This window comes from Dermacentor albipictus, chromosome 7, assembly GCF_038994185.2.
Source record: "Dermacentor albipictus isolate Rhodes 1998 colony chromosome 7, USDA_Dalb.pri_finalv2, whole genome shotgun sequence".
Taxonomy (NCBI): Eukaryota; Metazoa; Arthropoda; class Arachnida; order Ixodida; family Ixodidae; genus Dermacentor; species Dermacentor albipictus.
This window is the reverse complement of record NC_091827.1, coordinates 109004075-109028618: the sequence shown is the minus strand read 5'-3', so window position 1 is coordinate 109028618 and position 24544 is coordinate 109004075. Positions and strand designations below refer to the sequence as shown.

General features: G+C 48.1%; 1 protein-coding gene across 5 annotated transcripts in view; it reads right to left on the bottom strand.

Annotated features, from left to right (window-relative positions):
* Nucleotides 1-24544, bottom strand: part of LOC135903462 (cytochrome P450 2D15-like) — a 185885-nt gene that overhangs the window by 39738 nt on the left and 121603 nt on the right. For 3 of the 5 annotated variants that reach the window (XM_070522576.1, XM_070522578.1, XM_070522577.1), the window contains 2 exons: nt 7410-7714; nt 5283-5398 (listed from right to left, as the gene is read on the bottom strand). In XM_070522576.1, the coding sequence (XP_070378677.1) occupies nt 5283-5398; nt 7410-7714 (421 nt within the window). Of the gene's footprint in view, nt 1-5282; nt 5399-7409; nt 7715-13166; nt 13274-14485; nt 14611-15948; nt 16211-24544 lie in introns of all 5 variants that reach the window. The other 2 variants (XM_065433784.2, XM_070522575.1) reach the window with 1 other exon arrangement.

Genomic DNA, 24544 nt, shown 5'->3' with positions numbered 1-24544 from the left:
TGATATGCGCTATGGCGATACCGTGTGGCAAAACATGTGACGAGAACCCAAAATTGAGGATGGGCACGCGAGCGCAGTTTTCGCGGATCCGAATTAAGGTGCTCGGTAGGGCAATATTACGCGACAAAACCACGTCAGTAAGCGGCGACAGGACGTACTCGCCATCAGGTACGGGAGGACAGGGCGTCAGCAGGACATTTGTAGCAGCCTGTGGAGAGAGCCTTGCAAATTCAGCAGCACATAAGCGGTGTGGAGAACAAGTGGTTGCGTCGGCAGGAAGCGGCAGGTCCAACTGTACAACACCTGCGGAGCAGTCAATTTGGGCAGAGTGTTTCGAAAGGAAGTCGAGGCCGAGAATTAGGTCGTGTGGGCAGTGTTCAAGGACGATAAATAGAACAACGGTATAATGGCCCCCAATGGTCACACGTGCTGTGCACATTCCAAGGACAGGTGACGTACTCCCATCGGCGACTCGCACGGTGCACGGTACGGCGGGGGTCAGAACCTTTTTGAGCCGGCGGCGGAGAGCAGCGCTCATAACTGAAAGCTGCGCTCCTGTATCAACGAGAGATCTAACAGGAACGCCATCGACTTCAATGTCCAGCAGGTTTCCACATGTAGGCAGGGTCAATAGAGGATTTGTGGGCCGGGTCGGAGTTGCAGCTTCACCTCCGGGAGCTGCACCGCCTAGTTTCCCGAAGCGAAGCGACCGGTTGCAGAAGGGGACGAAGAGCGGTGAACGAGAGGCGAACGGGACCTACGACCTTGCGGAGACGGGGATCGGCTGGATCTTGGTGGAGCACTGTCGGCGTTGATGTTCCTAGTCGGCGTATAGGGCGAGAAAGTGCGATTGTCGGGTACTTGGCTGTAGTGACTCGGAGACGACCACCGAGGAGGCGACGACCAGTGGTTGCGGCAATGACGGGCGATGTGTCCAATACCGGAACAATTAAAACAGATGGGTTTATCATCCGCTGTGCGCCATTCAGCTGGGTTGCGACGGAGTGGTGGAAAGCTTTGCGTCCGGGAGCGAGCGGTCGGAGAAATTTGGTAGGTGTTGGTATGGCGGACTGAGCAGAGAGATGGAATGCCCAAACTTGCTATTTCCTCCCGAACGACCGCTTGTATAAGGGAGATAGCGGGTACGCTTTCCCGACAGTCTGAACGAACGGGAGCCGGGGCCATGGCCTCAAGCTCACGGTGAACGATGCGCGTTATTTCTTCCGGTCCTGCGGGCTGAACGAACCGCGGCGGGTCTTCGCAAGAAGATGTCGCGGCGGTATTGGGCAACCGGTCGAAAGTTTGAGTGACGCGGCGGCCCTTCGCTTGTTCGAAGCGCCGGCACTCCTTAATAATTGCATCCACAGTGGCACAATCCTTACACATCAAGAGATTGAAGGCATCGTCTGCAATACCTTTCAATATATGGCCAATCTTGTCTGCCTCGGTCATGTTGTCATCAGCCTTGCGACAGAGGGCCAGCACATCCTGTATGTACACGACATAGGATTCTGTGGACGTCTGAGCGCGGCACGCAAGTTCTTTTTTAGCTGCCAGCTGACGACGACAGGTCTGCCGAACAGGTCTCGCATTTTTTCTTTGCAAACATCCCAGCTCGTTAGGTCAGCTTCATGTGTGTCATACCATTGCTTCGCAGTTCCCTTCAGATAAAATATTACGTTTGCAAGCATCATTGTAGGATCCCACCTGTTGTTGTCGCACACTCGCTCGTACATCGTAAGCCAGTCCTCGACGTCGACGTTGTCCGTGCCACAAAATGTTCCCGGGTCCCGTGGGTGAGTGAGGATGACCATGGGCACGGGCTGCCGAGGCGTTGTCGCTTGTGTCGGTTGATTTGCCATTGTGGCAGCAGGCAGATGACGTCCGCTGCGAAGTTCCGTGGTGGTACCCCGCACCTTCCACCAAAATGTTGCGGGAAGAAAGCAGGCCCACGAGTGTAAAATAACTTATATTTACAAATGATGGATATGGCGTTCAGGCAACCGCCAGACTTCGTCTTTCTCTAGTCCAATTCAACGTCTTCCTTCACTTCACCGTAACAATATATTAGATATTGTACATGCTGCTTCCAAAAAAGATCGCTAGTTATATGAATGACAAGATAACGGTAGTATGTAATGGAATGAAGGGGGCAGTCATTGAGGGCGTAGGTAGGGCAAGTTTTGTTAGAACGGGAAATTCGCATAGATTTGCATTTATTAATCTTAAGCTCCATGAGGCACATGAGGCACTAATTAGATATGTTATTTAAATCAGATTGGAAGGTAATTATATCAGAAGCATTAGTTATTTTTCGATACATAACACAGTCGTCAGTGAATAACCAAATTTGTGAGGAAATGTCAGGTAAATCGTTAAGATATGTTAAATGTATCTTTAATATTACTCGAGTCCCGGACCAGGACAAATTTTTCTTCAACTGCGAGGCTTTCCCTGTGAGAAACCCATATGAGTTTCCTTTGTACCTTAGTGCTACTATGCAAGGAAATGCTAATTTTCCCCTCTCATGTATTTTCCACCACCTTGTGGACCTCCATAAAACTGATTTGCCATATTGATGTATGCCGGTGTCATGAGTGCTCGATTAATTCGCTATAGCTCTGCGAACGGCCAGTCTCTTGGTAAGCTCAGATGGTAGATGGTCCACGGTGGAAAAGCGTTGGTGCCGGGTTCGAGTCCCGGACCAGGACGAATTCTTCTTAAACTGCGAGGCTTTCTTTGTGAAAAACCCGTATGGGTTTCCTCTGCAGCTTAGTGGTACAATTCTGGGGGAATGCGAATATTTCCCTCCCATACATTTTCCTCCACCTTGCGAACCTCCACAGAACTGATTTGCCACATTCAGTGTCCCAGCGCCTTGAGTTCTCGATTAATTCGCGATCGCTCTGCGATCGGCTACCATCCTGGTAAGCCCAGATGGTAGAGCGGCCATGGTGGAAAGGCGTTGGTGCCGGGTTCGAGTACCGGACCATGACGAATTTTTCTTCAACTGCGAGGCTTTCTGTGTGAGAAACCTGTGTGGGTTTCCTTTGTGGTACAGTTGTGGGGAAATGCCAATTTTCCCCTCTCCTGTACTTACATCTACCTTGCGGACCTCCAGAGAACTGATTTGCCATATTGAGCGTCCCAGCGCCTTGGGTTCTCGATTAATTCGCCCTTGCTCTGCGAACGGCTAGTCTCTTGGTAAGCACAGATGGTAGAGGGGCCACGGTGGAAAGGCATTGGTGCCGGGTTCGAGTCCCGGACTACGAGGAATTTTCCTTCGACGCTTTCCTTCTGAAAAAGCCGTACCAATTTCCTTTGTAACTTCGTCCTACAATTCCAGTGGATGAAAATTTTTGCCTTTCTCTACAGATAACACTCGATCTAACGAAACCCAATTCGACGGAGTCCCCAATCTAACGAAGAAATGTCCATTCCCTGGTATGTACCTACAAGGCTCAATGTCTTCATCGATCCGAATCAACGAAACCAGCTTGCAGTAAAACCGATTTACCGAAGTTTTTCCAGAAATAAATGAGTAAAAAGAAGCTTGATTTATTTGTAATTTTGACGCATTTGAGTTTATCTTCGAGCAGGAGCTCTAACACTATCGTGTAAAAGAATCTATGTGCCCTAGTCACGGCCCTGTCTTTATTTTGATGAGGGTGCACGCCACGCCCACGCACGGAACAACGGACGCAGCAGTCGCTAGTGTTCTTGCGTACGAGATGGTGCTAGGGGCGGCGGTAGTTGGGTTGCCGTCGCGAACTTTCTACACGCACAGGCGTGGGTTTGCGGTAAATACAATGCTGCGGTGCTTTTTGGGTGTCGCTACGTTATAATTTTAGATTTCGAAGGACCGAAAAATCTCTTACTCGATTTTACGAACTTTCCAATTTAACGAAATAATTCGAGGACTGATTTGTATGATTAGAGCGAACGAAAAAAAAAAGTTCGGAGTGATCGCCTTTTTCGCTTAAGAGAAGAAGGCGTCGCTTGATAAATTGCTATTGGTCAAACGTTTTCGAGTGGCGCCCACTTTGTCTATCTGTCAGGTGATGTCACAAAATCTGAAAAACTCACCGCGTCAAAGAGACGTGTATGCGTTGAAGACTCATTAATAAACGGAACAAAGCTGAAAAATTTTCTGAATAGCCTGAGGCTGTCTCGTACTGGAAGAAAAAGAAGACGGCTGCTGGACAATCGCTGTGGCAGTAGCTAATTGTAGCGGCCGGGGAGCGTGGATTTATTCACGTATAATAATGTATATTGCATGTCTTTATAGCATTTTCGAGATCTTGCGGCACGATACGACGTTGATCTGCCAACTCTACTTTGCAGGATATCCGTCTTAGCGGCAGTTTTGACCCTCCGCTGCATGTCACCACGTTTTTTTGACTGGGCACCGCATGTTGAGTAGGGGAAGCGGACTAATCGCAGGCGCCTGCACCACCATCCTCATCCGATCATCTACTTTCACTGTGCCGAGTAGGCCCCATGGAAAGTTAGCTCCACTTCAGCGTGATCCTCGTCTATTGTCAGCGAATCACATAAGGAGAACTGCTCCATGTAGCAATGCTGTTCGCTTTGGAAGAAAAAGAAAGTCACATCATATAGAAGCGCAAGGCGTTTGACTGAGCTTTAAAACTTGACGTCTCTTTGTCGTCGTGACGTCGTAATTATACCACTTGCGTCGTTCCATCGATATCATTACTTCGTTATTACATCGTCACTGCGTCGGCATCATACTGTATCGCCATGCCGCCATTCTTATGGGCCACCTTGGCAAGCAAGTGCAATAACAAAGTGGGACGCGATCAAAATGTGACGGATATAGCCGAAATGTATTCGCAAGGAAGGAAGGATGGGCATGTTGAAAATTTTGCATCTTTGGTTGGAAGCGCGCTGATCAACGTAGAAAGGGAGAGAACGGACTGGAAAGAAAGAAACAGTGCCTCTTTCCTATCCCTTCTCCTGATGCTAACGTCGGTTCTCGCGCTGCTAACGAAAATTTATAGCTGAAGCAACGAAAGCGACAGAATTACGACTTCGCGTTTTAAATTAACGTGACTTCAGGACGCGGTCTGTGGCTACATTGCTCGAATGCTATTTGAATTACTGTTGACAGTCTTCGTGAGATCAGTTCATTCTTACTTTCTCTTGTTTTTGAACGTTAGAGAGATTTGAAGTTTGGTAAGCAGCACAAGAATGTTGCACAGAGTAAATAACATCAGGAGGCTTCACATGCAGTTTATGCAAAATTGTGTTCATTGTCCTACCTGTGAAGGGGGCCTTCGGGTCGCCTTTGCTGTCTTGAACTTTCTTCAGATATGCATCAATAAAGTCTCGGTTGACATCTTTCACCGACGTTGCCTTATGTTCCATTATCCTGTCACTGAAATGAAAGAAAAAAAGACAGGACAGGAATCGGACAAGAAGGAAAAAAAAAAGAGCATCCTGCATATGGCATGCACGCCATTTCCAGTTTGATAAATTGTGTGGCATTTACTTCTAAAGAGATGCAGGCCTCATACACAATGCAAATTTGTGAATTACGTAACAGCTAATGGTAACGGGGAAGACGAGAGTGAATTGAAAACACTGGGAATACTTGACATGGCTGTGGAAGTAGCGCTTTACGTTCGTATGCTCATCTTAGCGCGAGAGAATATTTGTTGCTGATGTTACTGCTGAGACCCAAACTTGTTCTCTTGCTTGTTCTAGCACAGTATGCCGTGTCTGCATTCTGTCGGCGTGATTTGCGGTGATAGTTCTGATGATTTGGTCTTTATGCGATGATTGTGAAATTGCGTACAGTGCCACAACAGTCATGCGTTCTCATATGTGTTCCAGAATGACGAATGTGCTACAACAAGCTTTAGTGCAATACAAAAGTATATTAACTAGAAGAATATTGAGAGATCTGAGTAAGTGATTAATTAATAGTGATCACTAATAATGCGGAAACGTAAGACAATAATCACTAGCGCACCAACAAAGCGACAATTCGTGATGGACGGCCAGCATAAATATCGGTACGAGAGTACGTTTATCAAGGCCAATAAGCCACAGTGAACTTGGATCATTAGAAAGAAACACGGGCCGACCGCACAAAGCTTTCCATTCGTAAATGATGTTTTTTATTGGCTGGTCGCCTTGGCTAATAATATGACCTACATCATTATTGGCTGGAACAAACACTTTTAGCGTAGGAATTTTTCGTGAATATGGGCCCTGAAGCGCAAACATGGGTAGAGAGCGCGTACGTAGGCATTACTAGTTTATGACTGGAGCTCACCGATCTATTTGAAATGAAAAGTGTACAATTACTGCATTCTGTCGGTGCTAACTTGTGGGTAATAATGTCTAGGTTGAAAAAGAATCTTGGGAAGAAGTTGAGACCGTGCAAAGAGCGTTGGCACAAAAAAATGCAGGCGTAATGTTAAGACACAGGAAGGGAGCGGCGTGATAAAACTCCCTGAGCGATAAACAGCAAGACTAATTGAATGTAACCAGTGTACAGTCCAAAAGGGAGTTAAATGTGGGACAAGCAGATACTCTTTCAAAGGGATTTCCCGGAACATTGTTTTTAGAGTGTAACTTGAGTTCTTGACATTGCGCGGGGCTAATGGTTGTGCGATTAGAAAACAGCAGTGCGCCTGTGCTTGCGTTTCATTGTAAAGGCATATGTTATCTTGGTGATTAAAGATTCAGTTGGAAGTCAGCGCTGTCTGTGTCCTAGTCTCTTCTTTGGTGCACGTGAAGCATCGCGCTGTAAGGACAGTCAAGAATGCTCGTTGGATTCCATCAGGCAGTACCAACTATGCATGTACACAGGGCGTCCCAGCTATAAGGCATCGCATTAAAAAAAAAAGACGGCCAATGCTGCGCGAAAATAGCCAAGTGCTTATTTTTCACACTCGAGTGGAGCAACCGCCAGTAATTTTTTGTTAATGCCGCTTAATAATTATTTGTAACTAGAAGTTTCTTAATTACTGTTCATAATGACAGCTGTCAATGAATAGTTTGTAAAAAAATTGAAAGAAAACCCTGTATAACTGGCATGTTTTCAATTAGGTACTCATCGCCCGTTAATTTTTTTTTCGGTTGATTAGGAAAGACCGTGAGAAACGAAACATATCACGTGACTAACTCTCCGCCCGCATCAAAGAGTAAGTTCATAGTGACTTCTGAACGTCTCTTTTTGAGTCTTTACGGGATTATTGAAAGTCTTGTCACAGTACTAGTGGCTTTTGCGCGTCATCAGTGGGTAATTTACTGTTACAGCTTAACGTATTTGTTTCCTTAGTGTCCCTTTCAGACGTATTGAGAGCTAACAGTTACTGCACAGAGCGCAGTGCGGTTGGCAGCAAGTCAGAGCAAGGCCAGCTTTTCAGAATACTCACTATGCGTAAAGTGCTAAGTTGTCCACCTTTTCTCGAGCGAGGTTGATGTTTGTGCAGCGCACTCTTTCTAGAAGCGCCGTGATGAAGCCCGGATTGAACTGGTAGATGCGAGAGAATCTTACGGCGACCGCAACCTCGTTGACGAGCCGGTTGATGTCGGCGCGCGCCGGATGGTCACACGGAAAGCGCCTGCCGAACAACATCGCCGAGATGTTGTTGGCTGCGCAGGGCATGATGCTTTCGTAGAAGGTCACGGGCTCCCCTGCTGCTTCGGCGATTTGATCGCAGACACACTGGAACTCCTCCTGCGAGGGCGAAACCGTTGGAAACAGACATCGCCGACATTTTGTCGCGAACAGGTTCTTTACATTGACCCTTACCAGTTCTGGGCATTGTAAACAGGGAAACGCGGTGTGTAGATCTCGTATTGAAGATCGCATGTGCGACGTATCAAGTAGCTGCACTGTACCAAAAACGGCTGAAACTTCAAATCGCATGCGTCCGTCCTCTCGAGAGAGAGCTGCGCCGGAGGCCACACGAGTAATCAAGGCCACACGCGTATAACGCCTCCACGCCAGACGCACTGGCCAAAGGCCAGCGATTATGGCGCATAACTGCGTTAAATCATGCAATGCATAACAGGCAAAGCCAGCAATGTAATTTCGCTGCGCAGCAAAGAAAGAAAAGGAAGAAAAAGAGAGATGAAAAGGAGATGGACTTGTGAGCGTGACCTGAAGAACAGTTGGCAGGGAGCTTGACATCAAGACAAAGGAATCCTTGACATACTCTCGAGCCCATGTTAAATGAATGACGCATCAGGGTGCGCTAACAAAAGGCAGAGAAATTGGGTGTCAGAGTACTGGCATTCCCGAAAGAAAAGCCAAATTTCGAGCATGCAAGCAATATCGAAGCAAGATAAACATGAGTGATGATTCACCACATAAGGCTTGTTTACCGGCGAGCCTGCTGCTTTGGGGCAGAGATCATCGATGTGTGGAAACGTGTTCCTAGCACCCAGAACTGCACCGCACTGCGTCGCCTGCAGCGGCTCAGTTACGTCGAGACGTGTAGTTAGGCAATGTAGGCCTTCTGTTTCTGGACTAATCGCTTGTTGTAGAACCACGCACGCGTTTTAGCTGTTGCCCACGTGACACTGTGTGCGCGCGTGTGCTGTGAACACTTATCGCCCTCTCATCAAAAAAAAAAAAGGTGCACCGTTTGGGTCGTATTTCGTCCCACAACAATAATCGTCATTTGTCTTGCCTGGATTTCCTTTCTTTAACGCTGCTACGCTGGTATTCCATGTCACGAGGAGATTGCACGCTATAGCACGACACGGCATTCCCGACAGGAACGTAGCGAACGCTGAGTTTTCAAGAAAACGCAAGCAAGGCACATTACAACTATTTCTACGCGACAAGGTAAGCGCCAAAGAATGTAAACTTATTTGTTAGAGATAGATAGAAGAGAATACAGAAAAAGGCAGGGAGGTTAACCAGAGGTAGTTCCGGTTGGTTAACGGGATGCAAAGAGAAAATGAGTGGAAGGGGGAGATAGAAATAGAGACGAGCAAGAACAAACCGCGTACACTACAGAGCTGTAGGGGGCGGCGTTCTTAAAGTCTATCGTCAAGCCCCGTAGACCGCAGGAACCTTAACAACGCGAGTAAGGCCTTCAGCGCGGATGTTCTGTGGGAGCCCTGACCTAAAGCTTTGAGATCTGATAGTGGACGATTGTCCAACTGGTCAGGTACTCTGCACATCACTACTATATCACGGGCAGGCACAGATAATATATGCAAGTGCCTCATTGATGTTGCATGTGTCGCACGTGGGGCTGTTGGCCATTCCAATGACAAAAGCATATGATTTCGTAAAGGCAATGCTTAGCCACAGATGGTACAACATGGACATTCGTAAACCGTCTCCACATTTGTAAACCGTCTCCGACACAGACCTAGAGAGCTGGTGTCTGAATGTATACCGGAGACCAAGCAGCGGAAATGACAGCCAGTGGTGTTGTCAATTACCGATACGACTCTGGACGAGCTTGCTTGAAGCAGGATGGTAAACAGTGGTAGATTTAGGTACCATACAGATATGGTATGAATGAGATGGCGTCAGCTCAGACACATGTAGATGAAAATTGTATAGTGGAGTACGGCAGAGCGATTTTGTGAGGGAAGTTCCCAATTTACGTGTTGGACGCCATTGATTGTCCCAAGAGAAAGTGAGATGATTGAAATCTGATGATGGAATGGACATTCTTGTAGGATCGCAAATAAGCGCGAAGTTTTGGAATCCGTCCGCCGTGTAAAAAGGCAAATGTTTACAGAGCACAGATGGTAACGAAGAAATATGCCTCAGAGGAAGTACCCACAACAGCTATTAGCCCCGAGAATTAGGAGTGGCGCCCTCTCGCGAGTGACGTCACGGCCAGGATCGACGCCGCTCGCTCCGGCTCGCTCGGCTGCCGCGCGCGCTCGTTCCCTTCGTGTATGCTTGGGGTGTGGGTGGCTCGAGCCGTACGTATTGAAGAATACGTCGGCTTCTTTCAGCTGCCATACCTTAACCACAGTTTCTTCTTCAAAAGCGTGCGAGTCGAGAAACTTTGCGGCTTGGATATCGCAAGCTAAGTAGCGTTAAAGGGGTCTACTGGTTTTTGCAATGCATATATGCGCCGTGTCTATCGGTAAATTTTGACTAAAAAAAGAATATCCGCAAATTCAACGCGCGGAGTTGTGTATGATGCTTCGCTAAACATTTAACATTCCTTTAGTATTTAGCTATGAGAGGCATTGCATTTTACGTGGAAGAAAAATTTGGTAATTGGCGTCAACATGTTATCTGATCTTAGAAAGACACTGCCCAGCGAAGCTCTCATCATGATTCCTATTACTCTGGTGTGTTGTTCTATTCAAATATGGCCATTCATTAATGCGTAAAAAAATAGTTAGGCGCGCATTTCTTAATTATGAAAAAGTTTGCTGCTACTTTCATCCCCCTCTGAAACAGGCCTCCAAAAAAACGAATTGCTCATGGCTGCTAACACGACGGCGCGTCATGTAGAGTATTTACATAGTTAATTCACAAACACCATAGTAGCAATCATCTGAGAGAAAAGTTTCATTGTTAAGATCGAGAGCCACTCAATTGAAAGTGATGAAATGTTTCATAGTGGCCCTCAGTAGCCTTTATCGACAATATGGCACACCCCTGATCACGTAACGGTAGCAATCGACTGTCCGTATGGCGAGGCACGCTATGTTCGCGAAACCCATCAGTTCACTACAACTTCGAATTAAAACCATAAAGCATGTTTTTTACAGCGCCAACTGGAATGGCTAAAGTATTCTCGAGCTACTACACCGCAGCTTAGATTTCCTGTATACAAAAGGAAAATTCAAGCACCTTCTGTCTCACCATGTCTCGATCCAGCGTTATTCAATTATACAAACGGATAACTATTCGCTTCGTTGGTACATAAAAGAGAACCTTGCAGGCAAATTAACTTTGCTCCAATCCAATCGCAAACATTCATAAAGAAAGCACCACAAGCCTTGCATATACTTTCACTTGATTTCTGACCCTCCACCGGGGGAATTTCGATATCTTCAATGTGTCCCATACTACTAATCATTGACGCTTCGACTTCTTTCTGGCTGCAGCGATGCGGTCCAGCAGGCATACTTCACTAAAAAAATTGGGCCGAGCAGCCTGTGTCAGTTCGCCAAACAGATTCGTCATGTATATTCCTCAAGCAGCAAGCACCAGTAAATTTCTCAAGTGAGTTTGATTTGATTTAATAATTTCCATTTACACACACACATGTACAGAGGAGTGGTAAGTGGAAGTGGATGAGGGCAAAAAGTCGCACAGACGCGGCTTGAGGTAACCTCACCCCCTTAGGTACAATATGGCTGCATGGGGTAACACATCAAGCGCCATATAAATTACATTTATATAGTGGCCATAAAACATTGCAGTTATACAATATATGAAAGAACAGTGAAATATTTCCACAATAACAATGCAAAACACACTGCGGCATTGAAATAAATAAATGATATACACTAGGTAACATAGACAAAAAAAGAGGAACATAACATACATTATTATTCATTAACAAACGCGCTCTAAAGAGGTGAGTTCAACGTGTAGCACGGAAAAGGGAATATATATTGGTACATTCCTATTTGTACTCTGTAAATAGCTGTAAGCCTTCATTAACATTACTTCAAGTTTCCGCCGCTTAAAAAAAATGAACACGTGAAGAACCGCCTAATGTTGACAAGCAGTTAAAGAAGCAAGTGAGGCGTGTAGAATCTAAGCTCCAGTATTAGTTAAGTTCCCGTGCTACTGCCGAGCGTTTCTGTGAGGAAATGCAAAAATTCGATATTATACCATGAACTACTCGTCGTGAGCAAACCTGTTTTAGCGGAATAAAGTCAACGTAACTGCTGTAGAAGTCATATATAGCCAGCTTTGTGACATACTTGTTGCACCGCGGCAGGTATGGTATCATAACTGGATTCCTATAGGCTATGCTCTTGCGATTGTCTATCCGCGTATGAAAAACCCGCAATGGGCTGGTCTGCGTCGCTTCGGCTGGCACTGTAGCGTTGCCTTCGAGAGCTGCATTGTTGTCTAAGAAATTAGCTCTTTGAATAAATGTTCGCAAAGGAAGACGTCGTAAAAATATATTTGAGACGACCACCATAAGTATACAAGCAAAGAGAACGAGGGCGAACAAACGAAAACACCGCAGAAAGCGCCCGGACAACGCCCGAACTGTAGCAGGCGACAGGCGCGAGTCCGTGCCCTGACGTCACGCGAGCGGCGCTCGCAGCGCCGCTCGTGTTCGTTCTCGGGGCTAATAGAATCTCTCCGCACATTCATGGATCGTCCACGCTGAGATTGTCGATTCACAGCTGCATTGAATGACTGTCTAAGGTACCATCAAAGTAGTTGATGGGCAGGAGTTTAAAAATTAGAAGCAAATATGTCATCAAGCCAAATAATAATCGTAGATAAAATTTTGCCGGGGCTGGGGCATAACAGTGACTGGTAACGTGTATCTGAACCTTTAGTCCCTGTACCTGTGCTTGCATTAAGAGAAGTTGAGGCTACATTATCTGTAGTATGGTTAATTAAAAAATGTAGTCGTTGCACTAATAAGTACAAACTTTGATTGTATCAACGAGGATGCATAAATCTTTAAATATGTCTTAGTGAGGGTAAGGAATCTGCAGCAACAGCTGGAAATCCTGTTCTTTGATATAAGACACTGTTTGCAACAAACTTCGGTAAGTCGAGGCAGATCTGCAATCAGCGCGTCACGCTGCAGAAAAACAAGTGTGTAAAACAAGTATGTTGACCAGCTAAAGCTGAAGTAGGGTTGTGAGAGCACTTCTCTGCGTTCCTTCATGCACCATTAAAGAACAATGAATGTTCATTTAACTGCATCAGTTCTAAGCATGTGCAATTTTAGCGTGATAAAGGACCCTAGATGGTATCGCCCAATTCAGAGGGGGTAATCACGTGATATCACACGTTCACGCGCATGTCACTCAACCCAGTGTTGTGAACGAAGGCGACGCCATGATTGTTCTGTCAAGAGGAGAACACTCATTTTTATAGGATTCCTTAGAATCGATAAAAAGGAGGTTCATGGAAAGGAGGACACTTGCTGCTCTAAACGTTAAAAGAGTGGAGATCGTTGAATAAAATTTATATGGAGTAAGCGTAGTCGACAAACCACTATGTCATCCACTGCGTACGACTTGCCCATGCCGAAATCTCGGAGAGTGTGCATGCAGAATCTGCGGTTCAAGTTCCAGGGTTCACCATTCATTGTTGCGAGGCCTAGAAGAACATGGAGCAGAAACGTATTTAGAAAAAAGGAAAATTGAAAAGGACGAGAATGGAACCAGCAGACAAATATAGGACACCAAGCGGAAAGTACCAACTGTGCATTTTTCAGAACCTCGAGGTTGCAGAGTACACTTCCGCTAATTATACTTCGGTCAATTAGACTTTTTGGGTAATTCGACCGCGTCCAAAGGTCCCGGCTACAAAATACGTTTCTGTCTGGCCAAAATTAGTTATTTTGACCTTAAAACTGGGCTGCACCAGATAATTCCAGCTTGAATAGTAAGCTTTGCGGCAATATAGCCATGCTAAACGGCGAAGCATACGCAATTTATTGAGGCGACGCAAACCAGTCATGGAAAGGGGCCACTGTCGTGAGACAAAGTACGTGTTTTTTAATTATACAGGAGCTAAGCACCGTCTATGATCCCTGTGAGAGCCCTTAGACGCCTTATAAACATATTGGCAGCCTCTAAGAGCTGCTTTTCACGTTTTCGGGGCGATTTGAGCCATTGTTTCGCGCGCCATGCGTGTCTAGTATATCAAACCGTTAACTGGGCCTAGCACGCGTACCTAAATACGCGCACTGGCAAGCGCCATGCACCAAGAAGCAGAAAGAAAGAAACAATCTCGATTTTAGGGAATGATAGCAAAGAGGAAGCTGCAAAAGGACAAAAAACGCGTAAACTTGTTAGGCGTCATGGTTCTCCTCATGTGGCTGTAGGTGGCGCACGTGCGTGTGTAAATAAAGGTACGCGTGCTATGTCCCGCAATAATGGCACATTTTGACGTCTTATATGTTTTACTCCTTAACATTGTTGTACTACGGGAAAGTTAACTTTAGAGGCAATATTGCTAAGTAAGTCAACGGCATGTTCAGGTGTTCTTCTTGCCTTTTGTTTAATTACAACCACCACATAGTCTGAACAGTTTTGTTGGCCCCATGAGGATCGAATTAACGGAACACGACTGTATATGTGCAGGCACATTGCACGCGCTAAGACGCCTTTTCAATCCTACCGACGCCATCGACCGTCACCCGTTAAGGTAATCTATTTTACTGCTTTCTCTCTTTTTATTTGTAAATTAAATGCTATAACAAACACTTGATTGACAAATTATCAATTCCCTAAATGATTGTCACCATCACTGCCAATAATTATGATAGGCCATAAAACGAGAGGTCACGGGATTTTGTGTACACACCTTGGAACCTATCCGATTTCAGGACCCAGAACCGGGAACGGTCAAGGAATTCCTTCCGTAAGTAGAACTTCTTGATGTTATTGAAGTCATTGAGTACTACGATGCTGGCGTGCTTCTGCCTTAATCTGCAGGAGGAATAAAGCGCCAGAAAGACGCTTATATCAGTAATCTAACGACTGAAGTAAATACTGTTCCCATGACTAACATAACCGATATTTAGAAGCCATTTGCCGACAAAAGTGTACTGTTGAAAAACCGTCACTCAGCAGACATATGCAGCACACTGTTGTACTCTATTCATTTTAAGCTGCACGTGGTGGCTTTTGCTTTAACTCGTATATTAATGGTTTATGTGCTCCTTGCAGCTGCACTCAGTGTGGTGCTTTTCGCGTATCGTATGCAGGGGTGACTACTGTTAAACAGATGGTGGGCTACATTAGATGACAGGCTGAGAACCATAGCGCAGCTGTATAATGTACTCTGATGTTCTGATGAACATAGATAGTTGTGGCGACGTTAGAATGGCACCTATTGCTCAGTTTTTGCTTTACATTGGTCCCTTTTGGTTGTTCTTATCTGCATGAAGCCAATTTTATTTTTAACTGCTCCCTACATTTCATACGCAAGAGAAAGAGGCAGTATGTTTCGATGCGCTACGCACATATAGTGCCTCAAACCTGCTCTGAGCTGGTCCATGAAGTGACTTCCAGAGAGTGACCACGCATCATAATTATGTCTGCAGGGTTACTGCTTAGCTATTGCTCAGTATGGAGGAAGGAAAGAATTCGTACGGAGCATTGCGCATCACAAATAAAGCCAGAGATTTCGACCCGACACGTGATCGATACGTAAGAGCTGCTGTATGTTTTAGTACTCACTCTCAGCCGGCAGAGCTACGGCAGCGCGGCCAAACAAGTGCTCATTGAAATGATTAATCCGAAAACAGGACATTCCCTCGCCATTAGGGAGCTGAGTCTCACAGATGACGTGTTGCACCAATACTGCAGAACAAAAATGCGAAGCGACTGGCTTCTTGGAGGGTTCTCTAGCCAATCCGTGACAGAATGCTGTTTTTTAGTATATTTATTTTCCTCATGTTGCTTAGCCACTCTGTCCTTTCACACGACGGCTCCGTCTTGCCCGAGTGAATCCTGTAAGTTTTGTGATAACAATAGGGTGCGCGGTAACTGGTTTCAATCTGTTAGTGTCCTGAGGGAAAATTTCCCTTAAAATTTTCTGTGAATGTGAATGCAGGTTTTAAACTGTACTTATGACGGCGCCCACTATTTCGAGCCCCTAATGGTTCCAAGTAACATGCGGGATTGGACAGAAAACAAACACACACACACACACACACACACACACACACACACGCACGCACACACACACACACACACACGCACACACACACACACGCACACACACACACACACACACACACACACACACACACACATACGAACCTGTACACAGGTCCGTACTCCTTCGCCCACTTCATGGCCATGCCGCAGTAGAAGTCAAACTTCTGCAATTCTTGGTGTCCAGTTAGTGTGGCTCCGGCTACCATGGGAGGAATCCGCGTTCCAGGCGGGGGGCTCCTCCGGAACCATCGGCGAAGCAAGAGCACCCACGAAAGCAGCAGCATGGCTGCACTCGCAAGTGCCGCGGGAGTGCAGCAGTCCAGGCCAAACATGGCACCCTCGCCGAACTTTCCCGACTTGCTCACTGAAACAAGGTGTATAGTGAGGTGATGGTTACGGAAAGTTCACACCACGTGGCGGAGTGAGTGAGTGAGTGAGGAAACTTTTATTGTAGGTCCGGCGAGGACGCGAACTCGTCGCGCACCCGGCTAGTCCCACGTCGGGACCGGCAGGTCTAGCCCACCGGCCCGGTCGCGGGCACGCAGGAGAGCCAGGATTTGCTTTTCTAGAACGGGGCTACGCAGAAGCGAGTCCCACTCCTCCTTGATGAACTTGGGGTATGTCGACCCGTACTCCCACAGCATGTGCGCTAGAGTGGAGGTCTGCCCGCAGGAGGGGCAGGCGTCGTCGCGATACACGTCCGTGTAAGCCTCGTGGAGAACGGACAGACACGGATACGTACTGGTCTGCAGAAGCCTAAGCGAAACGGCTTGCGCCCTATTCAACCTGGGGTGAGGGGGTGGAAAGACCCTTCTAGACATGTAGAAGAATTTAATAATCTCGTTGTGAGTAGCGGGAGCATCCCTGTGGCCGTAGGGAGGAGGGGAGTCGGCGCTTCTTCCAGAGGAAGCGCGGTCGGTGAGGTCACGCGCAGCCTCGTGAGCAGACTCATTCAGGTTCAGGGGAGCACCCTCGACCGACCCTACGTGAACTGGAAACTAGTGGATTGAATGATGCGTGAGAGCATATCGACTCGAGTTGCTAAGAAGACGAGCAGCTTGCTTGGCGATGCAACCCTTCTGAAAAGCCCTAACTGCCGTTTTGGAATCGCTCTATATCTCGGACCCATGACCGTCTAGCAGGGCGAGGACGATGGCGGCTTGCTCGGCGACTCCAGGGTCTGAAGTGCGAATGGAGGCGCAATTAGAAATCTTGCCGCTGGAGTCGACCACAACGATTGCAAAGGTCTTCCCATCACTGTACTCCGCGGCGTCGGCGAAGCTTGCTCTAATGTCTCGTTGCTTGATCTGTTTGAGGATGGCTGCTGCTCTGGCCTTGCGTCTGCCCTCGTTATGGACGGGATGGACGTTTCGGGGCACAGGGGCCGCTTCGAACTTGTCTCGAATGCACCTAGGGATCGGGGTACTGACCATCGGGAATCCCGCAGGTTGGTAACCCAACTCTTCGAGGATGCGTTTACCTGCCGCTGTGGTGCTCAGGCGAGTGAGTTGCGCACGTTCTTGGGCTTCGGCGATCTCCTCGGCAGTGTTATGCACCCCCAGCTTGAGGAGATCCTCTGTATGGGTCCTGATGGGTAGCCCGAGAGCCCTCTTGACCACTTTGCGGATGAGAGCATTGAGCTTGTCTCGCTCCGCTCTGAGCCTGTTGTGCTTAGAAATTGTGGACGTAAAGTGACATAGCACGAAGGCATTGATAAGCCTGAGGAGATTGTTTTCCTTCATTCCTCGGTGCCGGTTTGCTATTCTGCGAACGAGGCGGAAAGCGTTGTCCGTCTTTGTGATGATCTTGCGGACAGCCGTTCCGTTCCCGCCGTTGAATTCGACAAACATGCCCAGGACCCTAATAACGTCGACCCTGGGTATCACCCCCCCATCACAAGTACGAAGACTGATGCTGCTTTCGGAAACTGGCTTCCAATCTTTGGGTCTGCCTCCCTTCTCTTTTCTGTAAAGCAGAAGCTCCGACTTGGCGGGGGAGCATCGAAGTCCGGTGGGGCGGAGATACTCCTCGATCACGTCGATCGCCTCCTGCATGGATTCTTCGACTCTGCCCTCGCAGCCGCCGGAGCACCATAAGGTGATGTCGTCAGCGTATATGGTGTGCTTGACGCCCTCTACGCGTGCCAACCTCTCGGAAAGACCAATCATACAGATGTTGAACAGGGTGGGTGAGATGACGGCGCCCTGAGGAGTGCCCCGCCCTCCGAGGGGCACATCGTTGGAGCGGAAGTCCCCAATGCGAAGCTTGGCCTTCATGTACGTTAGGAAAGCGCTAACGTAGCTATGGAATCTGTAACCGAGACCCAGGTCTGAAATGGTCTCTACGATGAAGCTGTGGAGCACGTTGTCGAAAGCTTTCTCGAGGTCCAGAGTGAGCAAAGCCTTGACGTCTCTGGAACGGCCACCCACAATCTGATGCTTTATTAGCTTCATTGCATCCTGCGTCGAGAGTCCGGCGCGGAAGCCGATCATGTTGTACGTGTAAACCTCGTTGTCTTCGAGGTACCCGTTGACCCTGTTGAGAACGACGCGCTCCATGACCTTGCCGACGCAGGAGGTTAGAGAAATCGGCCTGAGGTTCTCGATGTTCGGGGCCTTGCCGGACTTGGGAATGAGCACCGTGCAGGCCATCTTCCATTCTGCAGGAACAACGCCGCTATTCCAGGACTCGTTGATTTTGTCGGTCAGGAAGACGATCGACGTGTCCTCGAGGTTTCTCAACATTCTGTTGGTGACTCCGTCTGGACCAGGCGCAGACTTGCGGTTGAGTGCGAAGATGGCCTGTCTGACCTCGGCAACGGAGAAGTCTTCGTCGAGCTCGGGGCGTGGAGGGCCTCGGTAGTCCGGGAGTTGGGTTACTGGATCTCCGTCGCGACAGACGGGCACGTACTTCTGTACGAGTTTTGAGACGAGCTCATCGACCGTGTGAGACCTGGTGGCTTTGTGAAGGGCCCGGGCCAACGTATGCCTCTGATTTGACTTTGAGCCGCTTTCGCCGAGAAGGTGCTTCAGCATACCCCAGGATTTGCCGTTGCGCATCTGTCCGTCGATGAATTCGCAGAGCTCGTCCCACTGCTGCTAGCATAGCGCCTTGCAGTGGTCATCGATGACCTTGTTGAGCTCCGAGATCTTTTTTCGGAGTCTGCGATTGAGCCTTTGGCCCTTCCATCGGCGGAGCAGGGCGTTCTTGGCCTCGAATCACGTGGCGGAAAAACGAGACAAATAGCGGACACAAGCTGGTGGCTGTGACTAGAGAATAAAAGTAAAGGCGCTGGATCAACTGCAGCGTTGCGCGTTGAGAAAGCGAGCAGTGTTTGATTTTCGCAAACTTTGGGATTTAAGTAAAACACCAGTAAATTACGAAAACCAACCGCACGGAGTGACTCGTTTGTTCACCAAAACATCAGCTTTTTAAATCGTTAAACATAAGCTCTACTCCTTAGTTTGTGTGATAGTGTTTCACTGAAGATATAAAGTTATGGTAAAATTAGCTATGTACAAGATTGAAGGATGAGGATGAGCGTGTTCAAACGCCCCATGTGCACGTTAATTGCCGGTTGCTTTCAGCTACCATAAACCCCCACATACCTAGAATATGCATAATTTTATACAGGGAATCTGGAAATGGAGGAAGAGCACGGGCTGGTGTATTCTTGCAGAAGCATGACGGCGAAAGCTGCGCTCGGGTGTCTCCTTGTCAAGAGGGAGAATAAAAAATGGCTGTGGCTTAGCTAAGGTTAAGCCCAGGATGCGAAGCATACTAGCCTTTATTTTAGTTGTTGAACCACTGTTTAGCCTGGTGAACTGCTGTTGCTTGGCTATATTTGGTTCGGCTAGATGAAGAAACAACTCATGCGTTACTCTGCTTCGCCTTCAAGAGTGGAACGCGATAGCGTTCCCGTCGACCCGCCAAGGGGTGTAAAACAATGGGCTACGGCGCAGCGACTACGCGCCCCGCATGAGACGCGGTGAGCGTCGAGCAACGCAGCGTTCGGCGCGGCAACGAAATGTGCGCCTGAGCAAGCGACGCACGCCTGACCCTTATAAACAGCTCGTTTCTAAGGCAACGCCGCATTCACTAGAGGCGCTTTTGTACCGCTTTGAAGCATCGTACTCGTGGCTCAGTGGTAGCGTCTCCGTCTCACACTCCGGAGACACTGGTTCGATTCCCACCCAGCCCATCTTGCAAGAGTTGAGCCAAAGCCACCTAGAAAATCAGTCTCTTTAGCACGCCGCAGCCTTCGCTTCTCATTCCAACGAGCAGCTCTGTCTCCAGGAGGCATCTCACATCGTGAGTGTCTAGCAGAGGCAAGCGCAGCTGCTTATATACCGCTGCGACGCCGCGAGCGACGGCGCGAGTTGGAGCCCCGTTTCTCCTCTGTCGTGACGTCACGGTGTCACGTGGTATTGAAGGCGACACCGCCGCGCCTGAGGAGCTGGGTTGAGCTCTCGTAATATGCTTCGCATAAAAATGCTAGATAGTTAAATGCAGTGTGAGCAGTCGTTAGAGAACAGTGCTAAGGCAGGGCTATTAGACAGATTACAGGTAGAATGGTAGCGCTTCAGCAAGTTTATCTCGCACTCAGTGAGAATCCAGTTCGACCCATGCCCAATGGTATAGGTAGATATATTGTAGCATGACCTGGTAAGCGTCACTTCCCACTCAATAGATTGGTGTCGTTAAGAAAATTCAGGAGGATGCGAAATACCTCTATTCTGAGAGTCCTATGTCTCCCTGGGAAAATCCTTGCAAAAATTCTGGGCACTGTTGAGACTCGGGCTAGCGTTCAGGCATATAATCCTTCGTGCCATATGGATGAGTACGTCCGCGAGTAGGAGTGAAGAATAAGAGATTTATTTTACATGTTGAAACAAGTTATTAGATTCCAGTAAGAGCTCACATATGTCTGCAGATGTCAGGGCACTTCAGCACTCGCCCTCTGCACCAAAGATCCGCTTTTAAAACCTGCTTCTTCCCTAGTTCTTTGCACAAGGGAATTTGCTGACTGTTGTGGCCAGTCAGAGGTGCCCGTATAGTTCACCAAACTCCACCTCTGATATTCAAGATTCGAAGCAAGGACAAGGCAATCCGGAAACAGATATCGTGCACGCGCCTTCAACGAAGCAGTTCATGCTCGTTATCACCTCGACGGAGGGCGGCGGACGCGATCGCTTCTAAGAGATTTGCCCGTCGGGGTCGGTGTCGGGCACTGCTGTCGACGTCTGGGCGGAGTTGCTGCCTCGGGTGAAACGCCCAATGAGTCCGCACGGCCCATTTGGGGCGCAACGGCATCCTAACAAGTAATCTTCGATACCAGCGTGAGCGTAGCAAAACGAACACTTTGTTGAGTGCGACAGCCCTGTCTTGTGTCCCTGATCTGGCCTTCATGCTGACGTCGTGGGAGTATGGTGTAATAAGATTTCCCATCGGCTCAGCCCTTTCGTCTCGCAGTGGTGGTACGGTGTGGACGTGTTTCATGGTGTTTGCATTTAATAGTCACTGGATGTTTTCAGGCACTCTCGTCCATCTGTCTGTGCGATAGTGCTTGGCCCGCAAGGACACCAGCAGCTTCATCTGCGGACAAGCTGGTGTGGGGGTGACACCACTAATAGTCCAGGTGGAAACCTGGACAGTGTAGCTGTTTCTTGCTGCGTAAAGGCCTCTGAAGGCAAATGACCTGCGAAAAGGCTCGCTCCAGTACTTGGAGGGCTGTTTTCCAATTCTGTCATCCAGGTCACCTGCCTCGCGCGATACCACTCGAACCTAGCAAATACCGGGAAAGCGGCTTCGCCGGCGTGGGCTTCAGAGCATTGGCAGAGACAAATCTCAGAACAGTGGTGAAGATGACGACGCTCTCGGATTCACGCGGACTTCTTACATCTTATATATCATTGAATGCGTCGTAAACAGCCTGCAAATATATCATAGATATCTCTTGTCCTTGCATGCTATCACGGCCGACAGTGAGCCATTTTCGTTTCCACAAGGCAGCTTAGACTGCCATACTTTCGCTTATCGTCGTAAAAGCAAGCTGCTCATGTCGGGCAGCTCACGATGTCCCATGGTACGCTTTCACGTAAGCTGAAGCGCTCGCCTCTATTTCCACGTCAATAGAGCCATCGGTGAATAGAGGTAGGCGGTGCCCCATGCATGTTCTCTAACTGCTCTAGCGTTAAGTACTTGACCAGGAAGATGAGCGTGACGAAAACTTACAGGCTTCATGCGACTGTATAGGAAACGCCACCCCAGTAACTCGGCCATTACCAAACACACCATGAGCCTGGAAGCATGTTTGACAGCATCTTATAATGCGTGAAGGAACTGAACGTTATTCGTACACGTGGACTGCCTGAGGTGCTGTTTTGTTGGTTTTATTGTTCTTCCTTACAGTTCGTGACATACCAATAATTTATCCAGGGAGGGGAATCCCGCAAACCAACCGCCCTCGCCCGCATATATATATATATATATATATATATATATATATATATATATATATATATATATATGGGGGGTTCTTCCGCGTTCAGCATGTAGGACCCGACGTCACATATGCGGGAACGAGACGACGAACCTTTTGGAAGACGTACTTAACGCTTTCCGCTGGTAGACGAGCCTTCGTCAGAGTACTAGCCTAAACGTTAAGTACATCTTCCAAAAGGTTTGTCGTCTCTTTCCTGCATACATACATACATACATACATACATACATACATACATACATACATACATACATACATAATACATACATACATACATACATACATACATACATACATACATACATACATACATACATACATACATGCATGCATGCATGCATACATACATACATACATACATATTGTAGCGCTAAATACGGACGCCTGCAATAGACGTGAAGGAAGACTGCTGTTCATACTCGCGCTTGTCCCGCCTGGCTGCTGACCGGACGGCTTTCGCGTAGCTGTAACATTGTGATAACTCAAGCCTCGACCTGAACGTGCGCTTGCATATGGTTGAGGTTGCTGATTTCCCTGTTCAATCTGGACTCCGTACCCGGCTCTCCCTCAAGCCTCTATTATGCCTAATGATGTGTCACCACAAGATGCTACTCCATCCCCGACTGTCATTTGCTCCGGTGTTCCGGGGCAGCGAGAGCCTGTTATATTCAGCGGCGCCGAAGACCATGACGTAGAGGACTGTCTGTCCTCCACGTCATGTCCTGTCTGTCTGTCTGAACCCTGTCTGTCCTACGAACGAGTGAGTGCTCACAAGTGGGACGGCGCCGCCAAAGGGAACAACATCTTTTATTTGAGCCATGTGGCCCAGCTATGAGTTGGTAACCACAAATCCATAATCGCCAACCTGAAGCCGACCCGCGGTGCTCAAGCTTTGTGCATAACAGCGCTTGCGACGTGGCGCCCAGCAACCAGGCGAAACCTTTACAGCCTGCATTGAAGATATCGTAGACTTATGCCACCACATGAACCCAAACATTGTGGAAGCTGACAAAATCAAGCAAATAATGGAAGGGATTGAGGATGACGCCTTCCATATGCTCGTTTCCAAGAACCCCCAAACGGTCGCCGACGGGATTCAGCTCTGCCAGATTTAGGACGAGCTGCGGAAACAGCGGATTTCCGCGAGGCTCTCTAACTCTGATACATCAAGCATTTTGGCTGTCACCATTGGTTATGTTTCTGGTGACTGCACTTCCTTAGTGCAGTAAATGCAGCAGCTTGTTCGCGAGGAAGCGGGACGACAATGGTACCTTGTGCCCTGTACTGCGCAGCCTACGTAATCACTCGTTCCAGCGCTTCGACAGGTTTATCCAACAGCAAGTTCCACAGGCGCTGCCTAATCCCCAATGTCTAATGCATAACAGTATCTACCTGTCTCCGCACCTCCAGCCTACGCTGAAATCCCAACCAGGCCTCGCACTTCATTCGCTACGGATCCCATGCAACCACCACGCGCTTTCTGCGTGGTGCGGTCCCCTGTACGTCGGCCCCGGTCCCTTTTGTGTGTAGCGCCTCACCACCTGCAAACCCTTGGCGTATTATGGACAACAGACCATTCTGCTACTTCTGCCACCTCCCTAGCCACGCTTTTGCAATCAACGCGACTTCCACACACGTGACGGTGACCGAAGTCAAGGCTATGCTCATCCTTAGCCACCACCCCAACCAGTTTTGTCTGGCCCAGCACCTGAACCTATCTCGTTGGGTCAACGCGGCTTCGGCACACGCTGGTCGCTATTGCCAAGTCGCCGTTTACTTTCCTCTATGTTCCGAGGCCGTCCTAGCGGAAAACTGACCGTCGCGGTTCCGGAGGCAAGAACTACACTCGTGTCGAGAACTTTAAGGCCTCGTTTTTTTTTCTGCCAACGAGATCAACGTATATGTTGAGGATTTCGCCCTGCAAGCGCTTGTTGATTCGGAGCCGACGTTTCTGTGTTCAGCGATGAAATATGTCGCAAGTTGAGAATGATTACGACTCCACTTTTCTATGTCTCCCTGCGTACGGTAACCACGTACTACGTCCAGCCTTCTGTATCGCACATGGCTCGGCTTGTCATTCAGGAGGTTTTATACGTCGCTGAATTTGTCGTCTTTTCACCAGGCTCACGCGACGTCATTCTGGGCTCGCACTTCCTTTCTACACATCATGCCGCTGTTGACTGTGCGGATGCCGAA